The 16,263-nt window shown below is 44.1% G+C and overlaps 1 protein-coding gene across 4 annotated transcripts in view; it reads right to left on the minus strand.

Annotated features, from left to right (window-relative positions):
- The window catches only part of LOC126237234 (Ig-like and fibronectin type-III domain-containing protein 1), a 1,152,289-nt gene that overhangs the window by 134,227 nt on the left and 1,001,799 nt on the right, over positions 1 to 16,263 (minus strand). For all 4 annotated transcript variants that reach the window (XM_049947130.1, XM_049947127.1, XM_049947128.1 and 1 more), the window contains 2 exons: positions 15,876 to 15,986; positions 8,362 to 8,625 (listed from right to left, as the gene is read on the minus strand). In XM_049947130.1, the coding sequence (XP_049803087.1) occupies positions 8,362 to 8,625; positions 15,876 to 15,986 (375 nt within the window). The remainder of the gene's footprint in view (positions 1 to 8,361; positions 8,626 to 15,875; positions 15,987 to 16,263) is intronic.

Genomic DNA, 16,263 nt, shown 5'->3' on the forward strand with positions numbered 1-16,263 from the left:
CGAAGAACTGGCTAGGGCCAACACTGGTCTTGTAGGGACTGTAATGCCAAACAGAAAAGGATTGCCCAAGGCTCTCAAAGAGGGTAAACTCAAAAAGGGTGAACAAATATTTCGCCGCAAGAACGATGTGCTAGCATTGCGATGGAAAGACAAGAGGGATGTGTGGATGATAAGTACCAGGCACACATCCTCAATGTTGCCTGTTGCTACAAGAGAAGGCAATGAGAAGTTGAAACCAGTGGCAGTGCTGGATTACAACAAACATAAAGCTGGTGTAGACCTTTTTGATCAGCGTCTTTCATATGGAGCACTTGATCACAAAACAGTGAAGTGGTGGAGAAAGCTTGCCTTCCACTGTATAATTATGGCAGTTTCCAATGGTTGTATTTTGCACAATTGCATCAATGAGAAGAAGCTGGGCACTCCTAAGTTTATACAGGAGGTCTGCACTGCGTTAGTGTTGCAGAGAGGAGAGAGAATTGAGGATTCTCATGGATCTGCAACGATTGCTCGATTGTCGCAGGAACATTTTCCGAACCGTGTGGAAATGGCAGAAGGGAAGAAGAAAGCACAAAGACGTTGTGTAGTGTGTAGTGGAAAACCAAAGAACATTACTGGGAAAGCTGGGACGAAAGATACTTCTTATGAGTGCAGTGAGTGTAATGTAGGTTTGTGTGTCACCCCGTGCTTCTAGCTTTATCACACTGTGGTTCTCTATGCAAAATAGCTTATGTGTATGTAGCTATGCTTTATGTGCAAATGGTTAACAAATGTCTTTTCAGTGTCAAATGATCACTTTCCAAAATTTATTTCTTCTTTAAATTGAATAAAGTAGTAAAAATAGATTTTTGACAATAATTTATTTTCGTAAAATCGAGGAGAAATCCGCATCACATCTTGGAAATAGTATATGCCCCATACACATGACTGTTAACCCATGTAAAGTTGAAACCTTAAAGTTTTAAACCATACCTGTAGTTTTTATGTATCTCTTACTAAACGTCCTTTACAGCTATTTAAAGTCTGTTGAAAATAGAAAAAATCAGCCAGCACACAGGGAGTGGCCTGCAGTTACGGGCTTAACATGGTAAGTGCTAACACGACAACTGGACAGAATTAGGCACGATATCTCTCAGGAGGACCTCCAACAACTCTGTCAGTCAATGCCAAGCCGAATAACTTCTTGTGTAAGGGCCAGAGTTGGAACAACGCATTTGTTTGTCTATACATGTAGATCATTTTTTTTTTCTTAGAGTGTATTTATGAGGTGGCCGAGCGGTTCTAGGCACTTCAGTCCGGAACCGCGCGACTGATATGGTCGCAGGTTCGAATCCTGCCTAGGGCACGGATGTGTGTGATGTCCTTAGGTTAGTTAGGTTTAAGTAGTTCTAAGTTCTAGGGGACTGATGACCTCAGATGTTAAGTCCCATAGTGCTCATAGCCATTTCAACCATTTTTTTTGTATTTGTGATGATGCCGGCAGGTGCACATATGCATTGTATTCTTGCTTGGCATTGATAATATCTGTGCTATCATGCACCAGTCTGATACGGCCAGTTGTGCTTTTCAAACATGTAACTCCTTTGTTTCGAACAGTGCTATCATATTTTGTTATATTTCGTTCAAATTGAGTCGGGAGTTCTGCATTTTGCCTAAGTTTCACAAGATTCCACCTACAGATTCTGACAAGGAGAGGCCACGACGTTTGGAACGCGGATTTACTGTAAACTTCGTACACTCGTAATACTCCACGAGGACAACAAAATGTGTAAGCAGTAGCGCGTACTTCTCAAGCGTTACTGAGAAAGTCGCAAGATAATTTCGGTCGTCGAATATACAGGGTGATTCAAAAAGAATACCACAAATTTAAAAATGTGTATTTAATGAAAGAAACATAATATAACCTTCTGTTATACATCATTACAGAGAGTATTTAAAAAGTTTTTTTTTACTCAAAAACAAGTTCAGAGATGTTCAATATGGCTACATTTTCATCACTCGTTCTCGGCCGTCCAGAACTTTTCCCTTTGCACAAACACCCATCCTCTGTAAACTGTTTATACCAACGTTTAATACACCACCTATCAGGAGGTTTAACACCATACTTCGTTCGAAATGCACGCTGAACAACTGTCGTCGATTCACTTCTGCCGTACTCAATAACACAAAAAGCTTTCTGTTGAGCGGTCGCCATCTTAGCATCAACTGACGCTGACGCCTAGTCAACAGCGCCTCAAGCGAACAAATGTACAACTAAATGAAACTTCATAGCTCCCTTAATTCACTGACAGATAGTGCTTAGCTCTGCCTTTTGTCGTTGCAGAGTTTTAAATTCCTAAAGTTGTGGTATTCTTTTTGAATCACCCTGTATATCTGTACGTGGCCATTTTAGCCATGAAGCGACTGCAGCCGAGTGGTGACGGCACGGTAGCTCAGCGTGTTCGGTCAGAGCATTAGTTTCCCTTTCTAATAAAAAAAAACTGAGCGAACAGAAGAACGAACGAACTGAACGGGTGTCATAGGACGTCCGCCCTGAACAAATTCAGCGAACAATATAGAACAAGATTTTTTTTTAAAGACACTATTAAAATACACTCGATACTGCAAACCAATTATCAGCGCAGATTTTTAAGGAAATACTGCGTTATGCATGGTTTGCTTCCAAACTATAGTCTGAAAGATAGGTTTTTGAAAATGTTAACAATGTTTGTTTTTCCACAGAAAACGTCAAAAGACCTTGCGTATGCGGAAACATCGCATTTATTCAATGGAGCCGTTTAACTTTATGTTTTCCATGTTTTTTACGAAAAATACCATCCTGCAACTCGTACTCGTAATGTCGAAAGCGACGGTTAATTGTACATCTTTCGAAAGCCGTCTGTGCCGCTCAAAACTTGGAGGTAACAAGTCGTTTCGGGCTTCTTCCAGGTATAAGGGATTTCTCAAATCACGGACAAGCATACATTTTCAGTATGACTTCATGCATTTGGTCGTTTACTAGTCGATAGTTATGAATATTACATTATTTGTGATAATAAAAATTAGTAGACTGCCAAATAACATTGTAAATTTAATAAAATTTCATCCAATTACACGTACTTTCCCCATTATATCAGTTGTAATATAAATAATAAAGAAAATGACTGTGTTGAAAATAAAAAAAAAACTGACGATTGCAACTCGATCCAACGATCCAGCGGCTTGAACGCCAAACACTTTTTTTTTAAAAAAAATCATTTTGTTCTATATTGTTCGTTGAATTTGTTCGGGGCGGACGTCCAATGACACCCATTCAGTTTGTCGATGATCCGCTCCCTCAGTTTTTTTATTATAAAGAGTAACTAACGCTCTGACCGAACGCGCTGAGCTAACCTGCTGGCACCACTCGGCTGCAGCCGCTGCATGGTTAAAATATACGACGACCGAAATTATGTTACGATTTTCTCAATACCGCTTGAGAAGTACGCATTTTGTTGTCCTCATGGAGTACTACGATTGTACGAAGTTTGCAGTAAATCCGCGTTCCAAACAAACGTCGTGGCCTCCCCTTGTGAGTTATTTCCTTTATTTACGGAAACCGCATATCTTGTGAATGCATTTCTAGTCGATTCTATCAGGCCTGTATTTCGCCCTTCGTAGAACTTTGTGTATCGGTTTTCAGTTGATGGCAAAGTGGCTAAACCCCCGCATCCTGCGACGTGAGCCTGCTGGTAGTTGAGTGGCCCCTGTACCTTACACGTGAGATCTGTACCCTCGCAGTAGCGCGGAAAACATCACTCGTGCGGAAGAGGGCACTGTGGCGGAAAACAAAAGGGGATGAGCTGACTAAGAGCCTCAGGGAGCGGAGACTTGTCATAAACGACTAGGGATTAAAGAGGGGGAGCAGGAACCACGTTGGCGGAGTAACGGACGATGCTTTCGTAAACACGGGCTTCCGGAACCGTGCCGCGGGCAGGACTTAATAAAAGGCTAACGGCGGCGATGGCAGCAAGGGAATATCCGAGAGGTGATTATGGAAATGAAAAAGGGACGAGCCGCCGTTGCGATCAAAGAAAACGTCTCCTCCGAGGAACCTGCCTTGCGAGATATGACAGATTTTCAACGTAATTGACCTTTTTGAAGTTGCTGTATATAATTTTGTAACCTACGCAAAGACCAGGCTGCGGACAAAGTTTAATACCAAAGATCACTGCGCTGCACAAAGGCGGACGTTTTTAGAACTGGAGACTCTAATTTTTCTGGACAGTAACCCCTAAAGCTGCTGTAAATACCATGGCAGTTCCCAAACTAACAGAGTACACAGCAAGTACTGATGTGGCAAAATATTATGAATGCTTCTTCCCTCGAGGAGTCTCCTTTTGGTATTTTACATCTTAGCTTTTATCTCAGGGTATGCACGTTGTGTTTATTAACCCCAGACTTCTGTTATCATTTGTTGTAATAGTGCTGTGCTCTGACGTTGGTTTCTTCGTTATTTATAGACAAACTGTCTGAAAAAATCGAAGTAGACGGTTTTTTATATGATGGCAGTACTATACTTAGGACGTTAGTCTTCCCGGAAACAGGTTACCGAATAGGAAAGTGTTCAGTTTCATTGATGGTCTTTCCGATATTTCGTAGTATCGTTCAGAACAAGGATATAATGTACGAAAGAACACCACACTGTCCAATCACATTAACGTGACCACCTGCTAAAAGCCTGAATAACCTGCTTTTGCAGTCCGGACTGCTGCGAGTCTTACAGGAAGAGAGTTTACGAGATTCTGGTAGATACTGACAAATATCTGTAGCCATGCTGGCTCCACTGCCTTGGCCAGCTGCGCTATGTTCCCCGGATGAGGATTCAGGTGCGAAAGTCCGATCGAGGTGGTTCGACACATTCTCGATTCATCTACATCTACATCCATACTCCGCAAGCCACCTGACGGTGTGTGGCGGAGGGTACCATGAGTACTTCTATCGGTTCTCCCTTCTGTTCCAGTCTCGTATTGTTCGTGGAAAGAAGGATAGTCGGTATGCCTCTGTGTGGGCTCTAATCTCTCTGATTTTATCCTCATGGTCTCTTCGCGAGATATACGTAGGAGGGAGCAATATACTGCTTGACTCCTCGGTGAAGGTATATTCTCGAAACTTCAACAAAGGCCCGTACCGAGCTACTGAGCGTCTCTCCTGCAGAGTCTTCCACTGGAGTTTATCTATCATCTCCTTAACGCTTTCGCGATTACTAAATGATCCTGTAACGAAGCGCGCTGCTCTCCGTTGGATCTTCTCTATCTCTTCTATCAACCCTATCTGGTACGGATCCCACATTGCTGAGCAGTATTCAAGCAGTGGGCGAACAAGCGTACTGTAACCTACTTCCTTTGTTTTCGGATTGCATTTCCTTAGGACTCTTCCAATGAATCTCAGTCTGGCATCTGCTTTACCGACGATTAATTTTATATGATCATTCCATCTTAAATCACTTCTAATGCCTACTCCCAGATAATTTACGGAATTAACTGCTTCCAGTTGCTGACCTGCTATATTGTAGCTAAATGATAAGGGATCTTTCTTTCTATATATTCGCAGCACATTACATTTGTCTACATTGAGATTCAGTTGCCATTCCCTGCACCATACGTCAATTCGCTGCAGATTCTCCTGCATTTCAGTACAATTTTCCATTGTCTCGATATACCACAACATCATCCGCAAAAAGCCTCAGTGAACTTCCGATGTCATCCACAAGGTCATTTATGTATATTGTGAATAGCAACGGTCCTACGACACTCCCCTGCGGCACACCTGAAATCACTCTTACTTCGGAAGACTTCTCTCCATTGAGAATAACATGCTGCGTTCTGTTATCTAGGAACTCTTCTATCCAATCACACAATTGGTCTGATAGTCCATATGCTCTTATTTTGTTCATTAAACGACTTTCCGTGTGGGGCACTCTTTCTCTCCTGAACTCCAACTGGAAACAGCGTGAGGTTGCGGGCAATGAGTGTAATGGACAGGGGGCGCTACATAAGTAGTGTGCGAGAAGTTGTTAATTTGGGTTGGACTTGAAGCGTGCTCGGATAGCCGAAGTGTTTAGGCGTCTGCTTGCGTAAAGCGGGAAATCCGAATTCGAACCCCAGTCCGGCGCCGGCCGGGGTGGCCGAGCGGTTCTAGGCGCTGCCGACTGGAACCGCGCGACCGCTACGGTCGCAGGTTCGAATCCTGCCTCGGGCATGGATGTGTGTGATGTCTTTAGGTTAGTTATGCTTAAGCAGTTTTAAGTTCTAGGGGACTGATGACCTCAGCAGTTAAGTCCCATAGTGCTTAGAGCCATTTTGAACCCAGTCCGCCACTAAATTCATTTCATGCCCGGTAATGGGCGATGTCAGAATTTCTGTTCCACTTCATCAATATAATGTTTGTATGGGAAATCAATTTCACAAACTACAATCATATAAGTTTTTGATAGTTGTGAAATAACTGTGATGCCCAAAAACCCAGTTAATGGTTTTAGTTTAGTGTGTAGTTTTTTGGACAGTTAATATTCGATCTAGTGTTACGCTTACATAATCTAACCTTTTAGTGTTATGAAGTGGAAAGTACCGTTTGTTAGATTGAGATAACAAAGGTGGAAAGCTATAATTATTACCTGGGATTCAGCAGGATAAATACAGAGGTGCCATCGGGTACATTGGAAGATGAAGCTGTTGAGGTTTAGTTGATGGAGACTTTGGTAAGTATGAGTGAAACGACGCGGAAGGCATTGTCTTCGGCGTACTGGAACGAGTATTTGGTTGAGAATGGTTTTCGAACGTCAACTGTGCATAGGAGAGAAAGCAGCGATGATAGGACGCAAGGGTACGTTTGTTACTGGAAAAAAACCGGACTGGATATTGCTTTTTGTTACCTAGGTTAGGCTTTGTCAATGCCCGGGGATAGGAGAAGTTGTGACGCAATCCGTACTCTGTGATGAGGAGAAAAAAGTGCTTTTGGTATGTTGGGGGATGCCTTTGTCGGCGACAGATTCATATATATTGCTGAATATAATAAAAGGTTGACAGACAGTGGTACCACTGGGAGATTTTTTAGGATTAAGGAAGATAAACATTTTCTTTATACAGTCGGAAGAGCTTGTAAGGGTATTAGCGTCAGTTGTTCTCATAGTGTAGATGGCAGCGCACGAGACTGCTCAGCCTTTGGCTCAGGTTAGATCCTTACTACCGTCCCATGTCCAGTTTTTGGATCACTCTCCAGTTCGGTTTTAGGCAACCAAACAAAGAACACGTTCGGCGACACCCGTCTCTGGAGGACCGGTAGAATTTGCGCGCGCAACGGCCTGATTGGTTATCTTTGATGCTAATTAATTCGGACACGGCGTAACGTATCGAATTTTCTCTTGGCAACTATTTCTTATGAAAATGGAATTACAAAATCTTAAGGAGCCAAGGTCGCCCCTGTACTTGAAGAATGTCAAGCGTATACAATTATCTCTAACACCCTCGTGTAACACCCTCGCAAGCTTTTCAGACTGTTTGTGATCACCCTGTATAAAATTATCAACATACAAAAATTAGGAGTAGAAGGATCTTTGATGCCTTTCACAGTTCTGGGAAACTACTGTCATCAAGGATGATGATGTTGACGGTTTTTAGAAACAGGAAGGTACCTTCCAGAATGAGATTTTCACTCTGCAGCGGAGTGTGTGCTGATATGAAACTTTCCTGGCAGATTAAAACTGTGTGCCAGACCGAGACTCGCACACAGGACCTTTGCCTTGGTAGGAGACGAGATACTGTGAGGACGGGGCGTGAGTTGTGCTTGGATAGCTCAGATGGTAGAGCACTTGCCTGCGGAAGGCAAAGGTCCCGAGTTCGAGTCTCGGTCCGGCACACAGTTTTAATCTGCCAGGAAAGTTTCTGGAAGGTACCTTTCTTAGGGTAATAAGGGGAGAAGTAGTGTCAAAGGACTTGGAGCGTATTGCTCTGCGATAGTCACATTATAAGATGTACAGTAATGATGAGTTTGTGTCTGTGTAATGGTGTGTAGGTATTCCAAGTTTCGTGACAGGAGGGGGATGTGTCGATGATCTTGTCTGCGTGTGAAACTACGTTCTGATTGAAATTTCCATTAAAAAGAATGGTGGATATTCTTGAGGATGGCTAACTGTAGGTATGCGGCCGGAAAGGGATGGCTGTTGTGACAGAATGGATAGTGTGCAGCAGGACTGTAGTCTGAGAGACTGACGTGTAAGTGCAATTGTGGTAGAGATAAAGGGTATCCCAGCCCCAGATGTGGGGCAAGGAGTTCCAAATGCAGATAATGTTCTGTTACTTCGTTACGTAATGAAATGAGAAGCGCATTCGTTATGTCACTCACCAGCCATGCAGCGCACGATAGCAGGGAAGTCTGCCTCGCAATGCTCGGGGTCTTGGCCGGTGTTGCCGTCGAGGATGCTCTGAATGTTGCAGAACCCGAAACACGCCGCTGACACGTTGCTGGAGGCGCAGCAGTCGGTGTAGTTGTGGTTGCGCGTGCCGTCGCCAGATGGCTCGGGAGGCGCGCCCAGGCCCGTCGACGATGCCCCGTGGACACCTGTTGCCGTAGCGTTGCCCTCCAGCGCAGACTGCGACCGTGTCAGCACTGCGGGAACACCGTACCACGCGTGTTACTCGTTACTGTCTGCAAACACTCACACTGAAAACGTATTTCTTGTGGTTCACATGTGTGCATCTCGTTAATGTATTGACAGGCCCTGTCTCAACATCAACAAGGACAGCATAAAGAAACAATTCTGCTTGCAGCCCGTACAGTCCTCCCTCTACCCACTTCCACACACTAATTTCTTCAATTTTCCTCAACATCTTCGAACACTCGAACATCTCCCAGAAGCCTATGTCTGTTATCTCCTCAATCTCTTCCAAACCATAGGTTACCGCAAAGTTTGTACCTACATAGGCAGCCTCCGATGTCCACACTCTGCATGTCCCAGTCCAAGACATCTTTAACAGACTCTCCTCCTAAGCCAATAATCCGTACCGACAATTAGTTATGTGACGAGTTTATGCGCTAGCCATCCATTCTCCCCGTACATCAGGCCTCTTATATCCCACTGTTATTATCAAGACCTTCGGGCCATTCAAATCCAGCGTTTACTTACTGGCTACACAGCTGCCAACCGCTCCACCCCGTTTCCCCGAGATGGCCAATACATCATATTTTTTCCCCATCCTGTGAAGCCTCCTTCCAATCCTAACCTGCAATTGCCACGTCCCCTAATCGCAGCCAGCGGCACCCTCAAGCATACTACAATGCTGTCAATATATTTATCACAGATGATATAGCGGGACAACACACCAAATTTTCTTGCTTTATGCAGCGTTGATTACCCGGAACAAGTCTTTGCACGCGGCATTTTATGAAAATCGAACTTGAACGACGGTGGAAAGCGAGAGAAGAAGAAGCTGGAAGACTTAGAAATACCGGGTGATCAAAAAGTCAGTATAAATTTGAAAGCCTAACAAACCACGGACTAATGTAAGTAAAGAGGTCAAAATTGATACACATGTTTGGAATGACATGGGGTTTTATTAGAACCAAAAAAAAAAAAAAACACCCCATATTGCTAGACGCGTGAAAGATCTCTTGCGCGCTTCGTTTGGTGATGATCGTATGCTCAGCCGCCACTTTCGTCATGATTGGCCTCCCAGGTCCCCAGACCTCAGTACGTGCGATTATTTGCTTTGGGGTTACCTGAAGTCGCAAGTGTATCGTGATCGACCTACATCTCTAGGGATGCTGAAAGACAACATGCGACGCCAATGCCTCACCATAACGCCGGACATGCTTTACAGTGCTGTTCACAACATTATTTCTCGACTACAGCTATTGCTGAGGAATGATGGTGGACATATAATCATTTCCTGTAAAGCATATCATCTTTGCTTTGTCTTACTTTGTTCTGCTAATTATTGCTATTCTCATCAGATGAAGCGCCATCTGTCGGACATTTTTTGAACTTTTGTATTTTTTGGTTCTAATAAAACCCCATGTCATTCCAAGCATGTGTGTCAATTTATACCTCTCTATCTACATTATTCCGTGATTTACTCAGTTTTCAAATTTATACTGACTTTTTGGTCACCCGGTACATTAAAATCGATAAGGATTCTGAGAGCATTGTCTGAAGGATTGAAAGCGTACGTGTAAAGACAACTATGGCTGTTTTTGTTGAAGCTGTACTATGGGGACTGAGAGCAGATCACACGCAGTATGTCTATCTCCAGAAGGAGTGGGTAGATCACTTAGAAAAGAATGAGGTTAAGAAGAAAGCTAAGAGGAAAATGATTAAGAGAATTAGAATGACGCGCAGCTAAATATACAGACTGGAAAGCGGTAGAAGAGCTGTCAACGTCTGTTGTCTAGAAGCCGGGAGAGCATACGCTGAGTGAATCAAGGGAAATACCGGAAATTAATCGGGAAACTCAAAGACAGCGCTCTTCAAAGGACTCTACTGGGTTTAAATATCGCAATGCAACTCAGAACGAAATTCTTGAATCAGGAGGTCCGCGACGCAGCGTTGTATGGAATTAGAGCGTTGACAGTGTAAAAACCCAGAGAAGAAGCCGCAAGAGCTTCAATAGTGCTCCGTCCATTCATAACAAAACAAACGCAACGCTGCTTGCGCGAGCAGAGTCACCGTCATTCACTCCTACAAAAATAGAGAACGTATTATTGCACTGAGTTTTACGAAAACAGGTGAAAATATGAATGTATATGCGTCCTTCACAACTGTAAGACAACTTAGTTTTCAGTGCTGAAATCTGCAGAAGTATTTGGCAAAAGACTGCAGCTAAGATCTGGAGGGTAATCTCACTCTCGCACGACATTATGCTGGACTAGACACACATTTTGGTTCAAATGGCTCTGAGGACTATGGGACTCAACTTCTGAGGTCATTAGTCCCCTAGAACTTAGAACTAGTTAAACCTATGACATCTCGTGGAAATCGGGTTTTCTGCCGGATATCAGCGTCTTCCAAACACGATATTTCGACGTCATTGCTTGACGTCTTCATCAGGTGTTCCCTGATGAACGGAACACCTGATGAAGACGTCAAGTAATGACGTCGAAATATCGTGTTTGGAAGACGCTGATACCCGGCAGAAAACCCGATTTCCACGAGATGTCATCAAATCGCCGGGAAAGTCTAAGAAAATAGTTAAACCTAAGTAACCTAAGGACATCACACACATCCATACCCGAGGCAGGATTCGAACCTGCGACCGTAGCGGTCTCGCGGTTCCAGACTGCAGCGCCTAGAACCGTACGGCCACTTCGGCCGGCAGACACACATGTGCCCACTGTGTTAAAAAGACTATCGATAATTATTGCCGTTCTCTGTTAGTTAAACGGAAGACCAAACAAACTGTCGAGTGTTTTCTAGACGTATTTATTACTCACCTCCTATTATTTTAAAAATCGTAGGTGTTAAGTTCAGAATATTTGGACTTCAGAGCAGACTGCAACCGTGTGTGCTCGCTCCCCTACACAACCAAGAGGGAGATAATTTACCGACTACACATCGTCCCAGCAGCCATGGTGTTGATATGAAACATTTATTGCCTGTTAAGTAGAGATACGTGCACCAATTTATGAAACATATATCTCCTTTCCAGACTCCAACTTAAATGTAAATGGCGTAAGAAAATGTGGATACTGTTGCGCCCGTGCAGATTGTTACTGAAAGGTCAGGAAAGGAACATGACGATGGCAGCTTGCTGATTAAAAAGTAAATAATAACTAAAATAGTAATTTTATTTAATTTATCTTTCATGACTAAAATAATCACGAACTCTATTCCAAGTCCATAAAATTCTATGCTAGCCTACAGCCGCCAACATACATTTTGTGTAAGAACCACGAAGATAAGAGAAATTAGTGCTCTTACGGAGGCATATAGAAAGTCGTTTTCCCCCGCTCTCTTTGCAAGTGGAATAGGACAGGAAATAGTTAAGTCGTGTGATAAGGTATCCTCCGCCATGCACCATACGGTGGCTTGCGGAATATGTATATACAAGGTGTTCGGAAATTCCCGCTACAAACTTGGACTTATAGACGGGAGTGAGTACATAATATTTTGAACACGTCCGGAAACGGCCACTTGAAAACATATTTGCTAGGTAAGTATGCAACAGGCTAATCACGGTGGGGGTGGTTATGTCGAATTAGCTGGTGTCTTTTGACGTCTATTCCACCTCTCTGACCTGGTTCGAGCCTCATTCACATGTCTGTGAGCGTTAGAGCAACATGGCTAAGTACACGTTTGTAGAATACACCTACATAATCCTTCTGAATGGCAAAGCTCAGGGTAATGGAAGAGCTGCTCATTGCCTTTTCGCCACAATTACGCAACGACTTCGAGAAAGGATATCATCACCGTCAGCAAGGGTAACTGTGGTGTTCCGAGGAAACGCTACACACCCTAATTGGAGGAGGTCCTAATGCATCACGTGGAACAGAACTGTCAACGGGTACATGAACAATTTGTTTGGCTATAAATGAGTGGAACTTTTAAATAAGTGATATACTGGGTCACGCGTAATTGGTTATTTGTAAAAGTGGTCGCGTTGCCAACATGTTTTCAAATGTTTGCCGCACGGGAATGGTACGTTTCCGGACGTGGTTTCCAACTCATAATATTATATTCTCACTCCCCTCTACAAGTCGTAGAAGTTTGCAACGGGAATTTCCGAGCCGCGCGGGATTAGCCGAGCGGTCTCGGGCGCTGCAGTCATAGACCGTGCCGCTGATCCCGGCGGAGGTTCGAGTCCTCCCTCGGACATGGGTGTGTGTGTTTGTCCTTAGGATAATTTAGGTTAAGTAGTGTGTAAGCTTAGGGACTGATGACCTTAGCAGTTAAGTCCCATAAGATTTCACACACTTGTTTTGGGAATTTCCGAATACACGCCAGTAGGGCGAACAAATAGAATCTAAATTTCAGCTTCTGAGACCGTAAAAACGAAGAGGGCAAACGTTATTTTCGACTGGCGTACTAATAAGTACCCGGTTAAAATGAACTGCACGCGTGATCCAGGCTAGCTCTCCTGTTGAGCTCGTTTATTCCAGTAGTACGCACCACATAACGAGCAGAAATCGTTATCACCAATCAGGAATGATTGACAGGGCTGTCCCTGCAACACCCTTTAATATCCAGCGCAGCGCGATAGGAAAAAAGGAAATTAATTTTCGTAATTAAAATCGGCTACATAATACCGGATATGCCGCCGAGGACTCCGGCAACGCACACCGCACTAAAAACCTTTTTATGAAAAGCGGTGCCCCGTCACGGAAACGTGGCCCCAAATTTCATTATGGGACGCTCGCAGAGTCGCCGGTCGTTCATTTACATACAAATATCCAGTTTCCACGGCCGATGATTACCCGCTTCGGTCTGAATTTCATTAGGGTCTCCGGAACGCGAGAGCCAGTCACTGCTGGTTGTTAAATATTTATACGAATAAAGTTGGTGCGACACTACGCGGCTTTTTCTTGACGCGGAATTGAGTTACGGCCGCGTAATAATCAGCTAATACGGGCGTAATTTAGTTGTTGCTGCTGTTGGAGAGGGTATTTTTTTTAGTCGCAGTGATAGATTGAGGGTGCCACGGTGTACGCATTGGTGTGACTGTCGTAAGGTCAATTCGGCGAGAACTGGACACGATACGTTAGTCATATACACTGAGGTAAAAATAGTTATGCGATACCTCCTAATATTGTGTTGGACCTCCGTTTGCAGCAACTCGACATGGCATGGACTCAAGAAGTCGTTGGAAGTCCCACGCAGAAATAATGAGCCATGTTGCCTCTCTCTCTCGGTTATGTCCCATAAATGTTCGATGGGATCCATGCCAGGCGCTCTGGGTGTCCGAATCATTCTCTCCAATTGTCCAGAATGTTCTTCAAATCAGTCGTAAACAATTGTGGCCCGTTGACATCATTCTTGGTAACATGAGGTCCATGAATGAAAATGGTCTCCAAGTAACCGAACGTGACCATTTCCAGTCAATGATCGGTTCAGTTGGACCAGAAGACCCAGTCCATTCCATGAAAACATAGCCCACACCATTATGGCTCCACCACCACCAGCCTTCAAAGTGCCTTGTTCACAACTTGGGTCCATGACTTCGTGGGATATGTGCCACAATCTAACCCTAACATCAGCTCTTACGAAGTGAAGTCGGGACTTATCTAACCAGGCCAGCCCAGGAGAGGCGCTGCAGGCGATGTCGTGCTGTTAGCAATGGCACTCGCGTCGGTCATCTGCTGCCATAGCCCATTAACGCCAAATTTCACCGTACTTTCGTAATGGATACTTCGTCGTACGTCCCATATTGATTTCTACGGTTATTTCACGCAGTGTTGCTTGTCTTTTAGTACTGACAATTCTGCGCAAACGCCGCTGCACTCGGATGTCAAGTGAAGGCCGCCGGCCACTGCACTGTCCGTGGTAATGCTTCACACTTGGTATTCTCGTCATACTTTTCACACTGTCTATCTCAGAATATTGAATTCTCTAACGATTTCCGAAATCGTGCGTCTAGCTCCAAGTACCAAACCGCCTTCAAACTCCCGTCATTCGGGCGTGATAACGTTGGAGTTCTCTTCACATGAATCTCCTGAGTACACATGACAGCTCCACCAGAGCACTGCCCTTTTACACCTTGTGTACGCAAAACTTCCGTCATCTATATATATATGCATATCGCTATTCCATGACTTTCGTCATGCCGGCCAGAGTGGCCGTGCGGTTCTAGGCGCTGCAGTATGGAACCGAGCGACCACTACGGTCGCAGGTTCGAATCCTGCCTCGGTCATGGATGTGTGTGCTGTCCTTAGGTTAGTTAAGTTAAATTAGTTTTAAGTTCTAGGCGACTGATGACCTCAGAAGTTAAGTCGCATAGTGATCAGAGCCATTTGACTTTCGTCACCTTCGTGTATGCTTCCCTCGCAGCCCACGTGCAGGGAATTTTCCTCTGGATGCAGTGTTGCAGTAACGATAGCTCCATTACACCGCACCATTTTTCAGAAATTACGGAAAAATTACAAACGCACGCGGGTTATAGGTGTTTGGTCATGCACAGTTCCAGTAACAAAATAAAAATGGGTACACCCTATCGGTTCCGAGCAAGGTGCCGGAATTGGTAATAGCTTCCCAAATATTCCAAGTTAGAAACCTCCTCTTAGCTTACTCCTGGTTCGCTCTGTGATCTGAATGAAAAGAGCAGAGGCCCACAACATGTACATCCACAAGTAAATCTATATTCCGTAAACCACCATATGGTGTATGGCGAATGGCAGTTTGTGTACAATCGCACGAATTTAAAATTAGATGAACTTAGTTTGATGAAAATTTTACGTTGCGTCAATAATGTCATTAGGGAGGTACTGGAAGACGCTCCGTAAAAATATTTACCGTACCTCGTCGTCCATTTCAAGCGATTTGTCGAAACTACACAGCGCTTGAATCAGAAGGAACACAGATGGTAATTTGAATCTGTCCAAGCACACATTCGGAACGGTAGGTGCGGATCTTTTAGGATAGTATGCATTGCCTGGATGAATTTAGATGAATGTAACCTTAAAGGTTCTTAAAGATTCTTGGCGAAGTGGCTAAATGCAGCTAAATCTATAGAAACCCAGTGGGATTGTCCATTGTGGACTGCTTTCTGGTCGTTAACAACTTTAAGTGTGTTTAAGTGGATGCTATGTATACGCTCACACAGAAAGAGAAAGAGAGAGAGAGACAGAGAGAGAGGGGGGGGGGATCATTAACATCGAGTGCTGTTCCGAAAAAACTGCAATTAGAGCCGACCGAGAGGCGTGTTACTTACCGCTAAGCTTGTGGAAGGAGCGAACGATGGGGTTGCTGTTGACTTCACACACGTAGATGCCGGAGTCTGAAGGCATAGCGTTCCGGATCACCAGTACCCAAACGTCGCCACCTGCAATGAGAATAAAGTAGTTGGCATTGATGTGTTCACAGAGATTGTCAAGCATATTGTTTGTTCGTAGACTTGCATCAAAGCCCGCGCTACACACACACACACACACACACACACACACACACACACATACACACACACAAAACGGTAGGCTTTAATGTTTTTATACAGTAATCAGACGAAAGACGTTTTTCATACCTTAAATCTTCTTCTTAATGCTGTCTCAGAGAAAGCAAGGTGTAACTATAGGGAACAGACACTATAGCAGAGCCGAGTA

This window comes from Schistocerca nitens, chromosome 2 (genome assembly GCF_023898315.1).
Source record: "Schistocerca nitens isolate TAMUIC-IGC-003100 chromosome 2, iqSchNite1.1, whole genome shotgun sequence".
NCBI lineage: Eukaryota > Metazoa > Arthropoda > Insecta > Orthoptera > Acrididae > Schistocerca > Schistocerca nitens.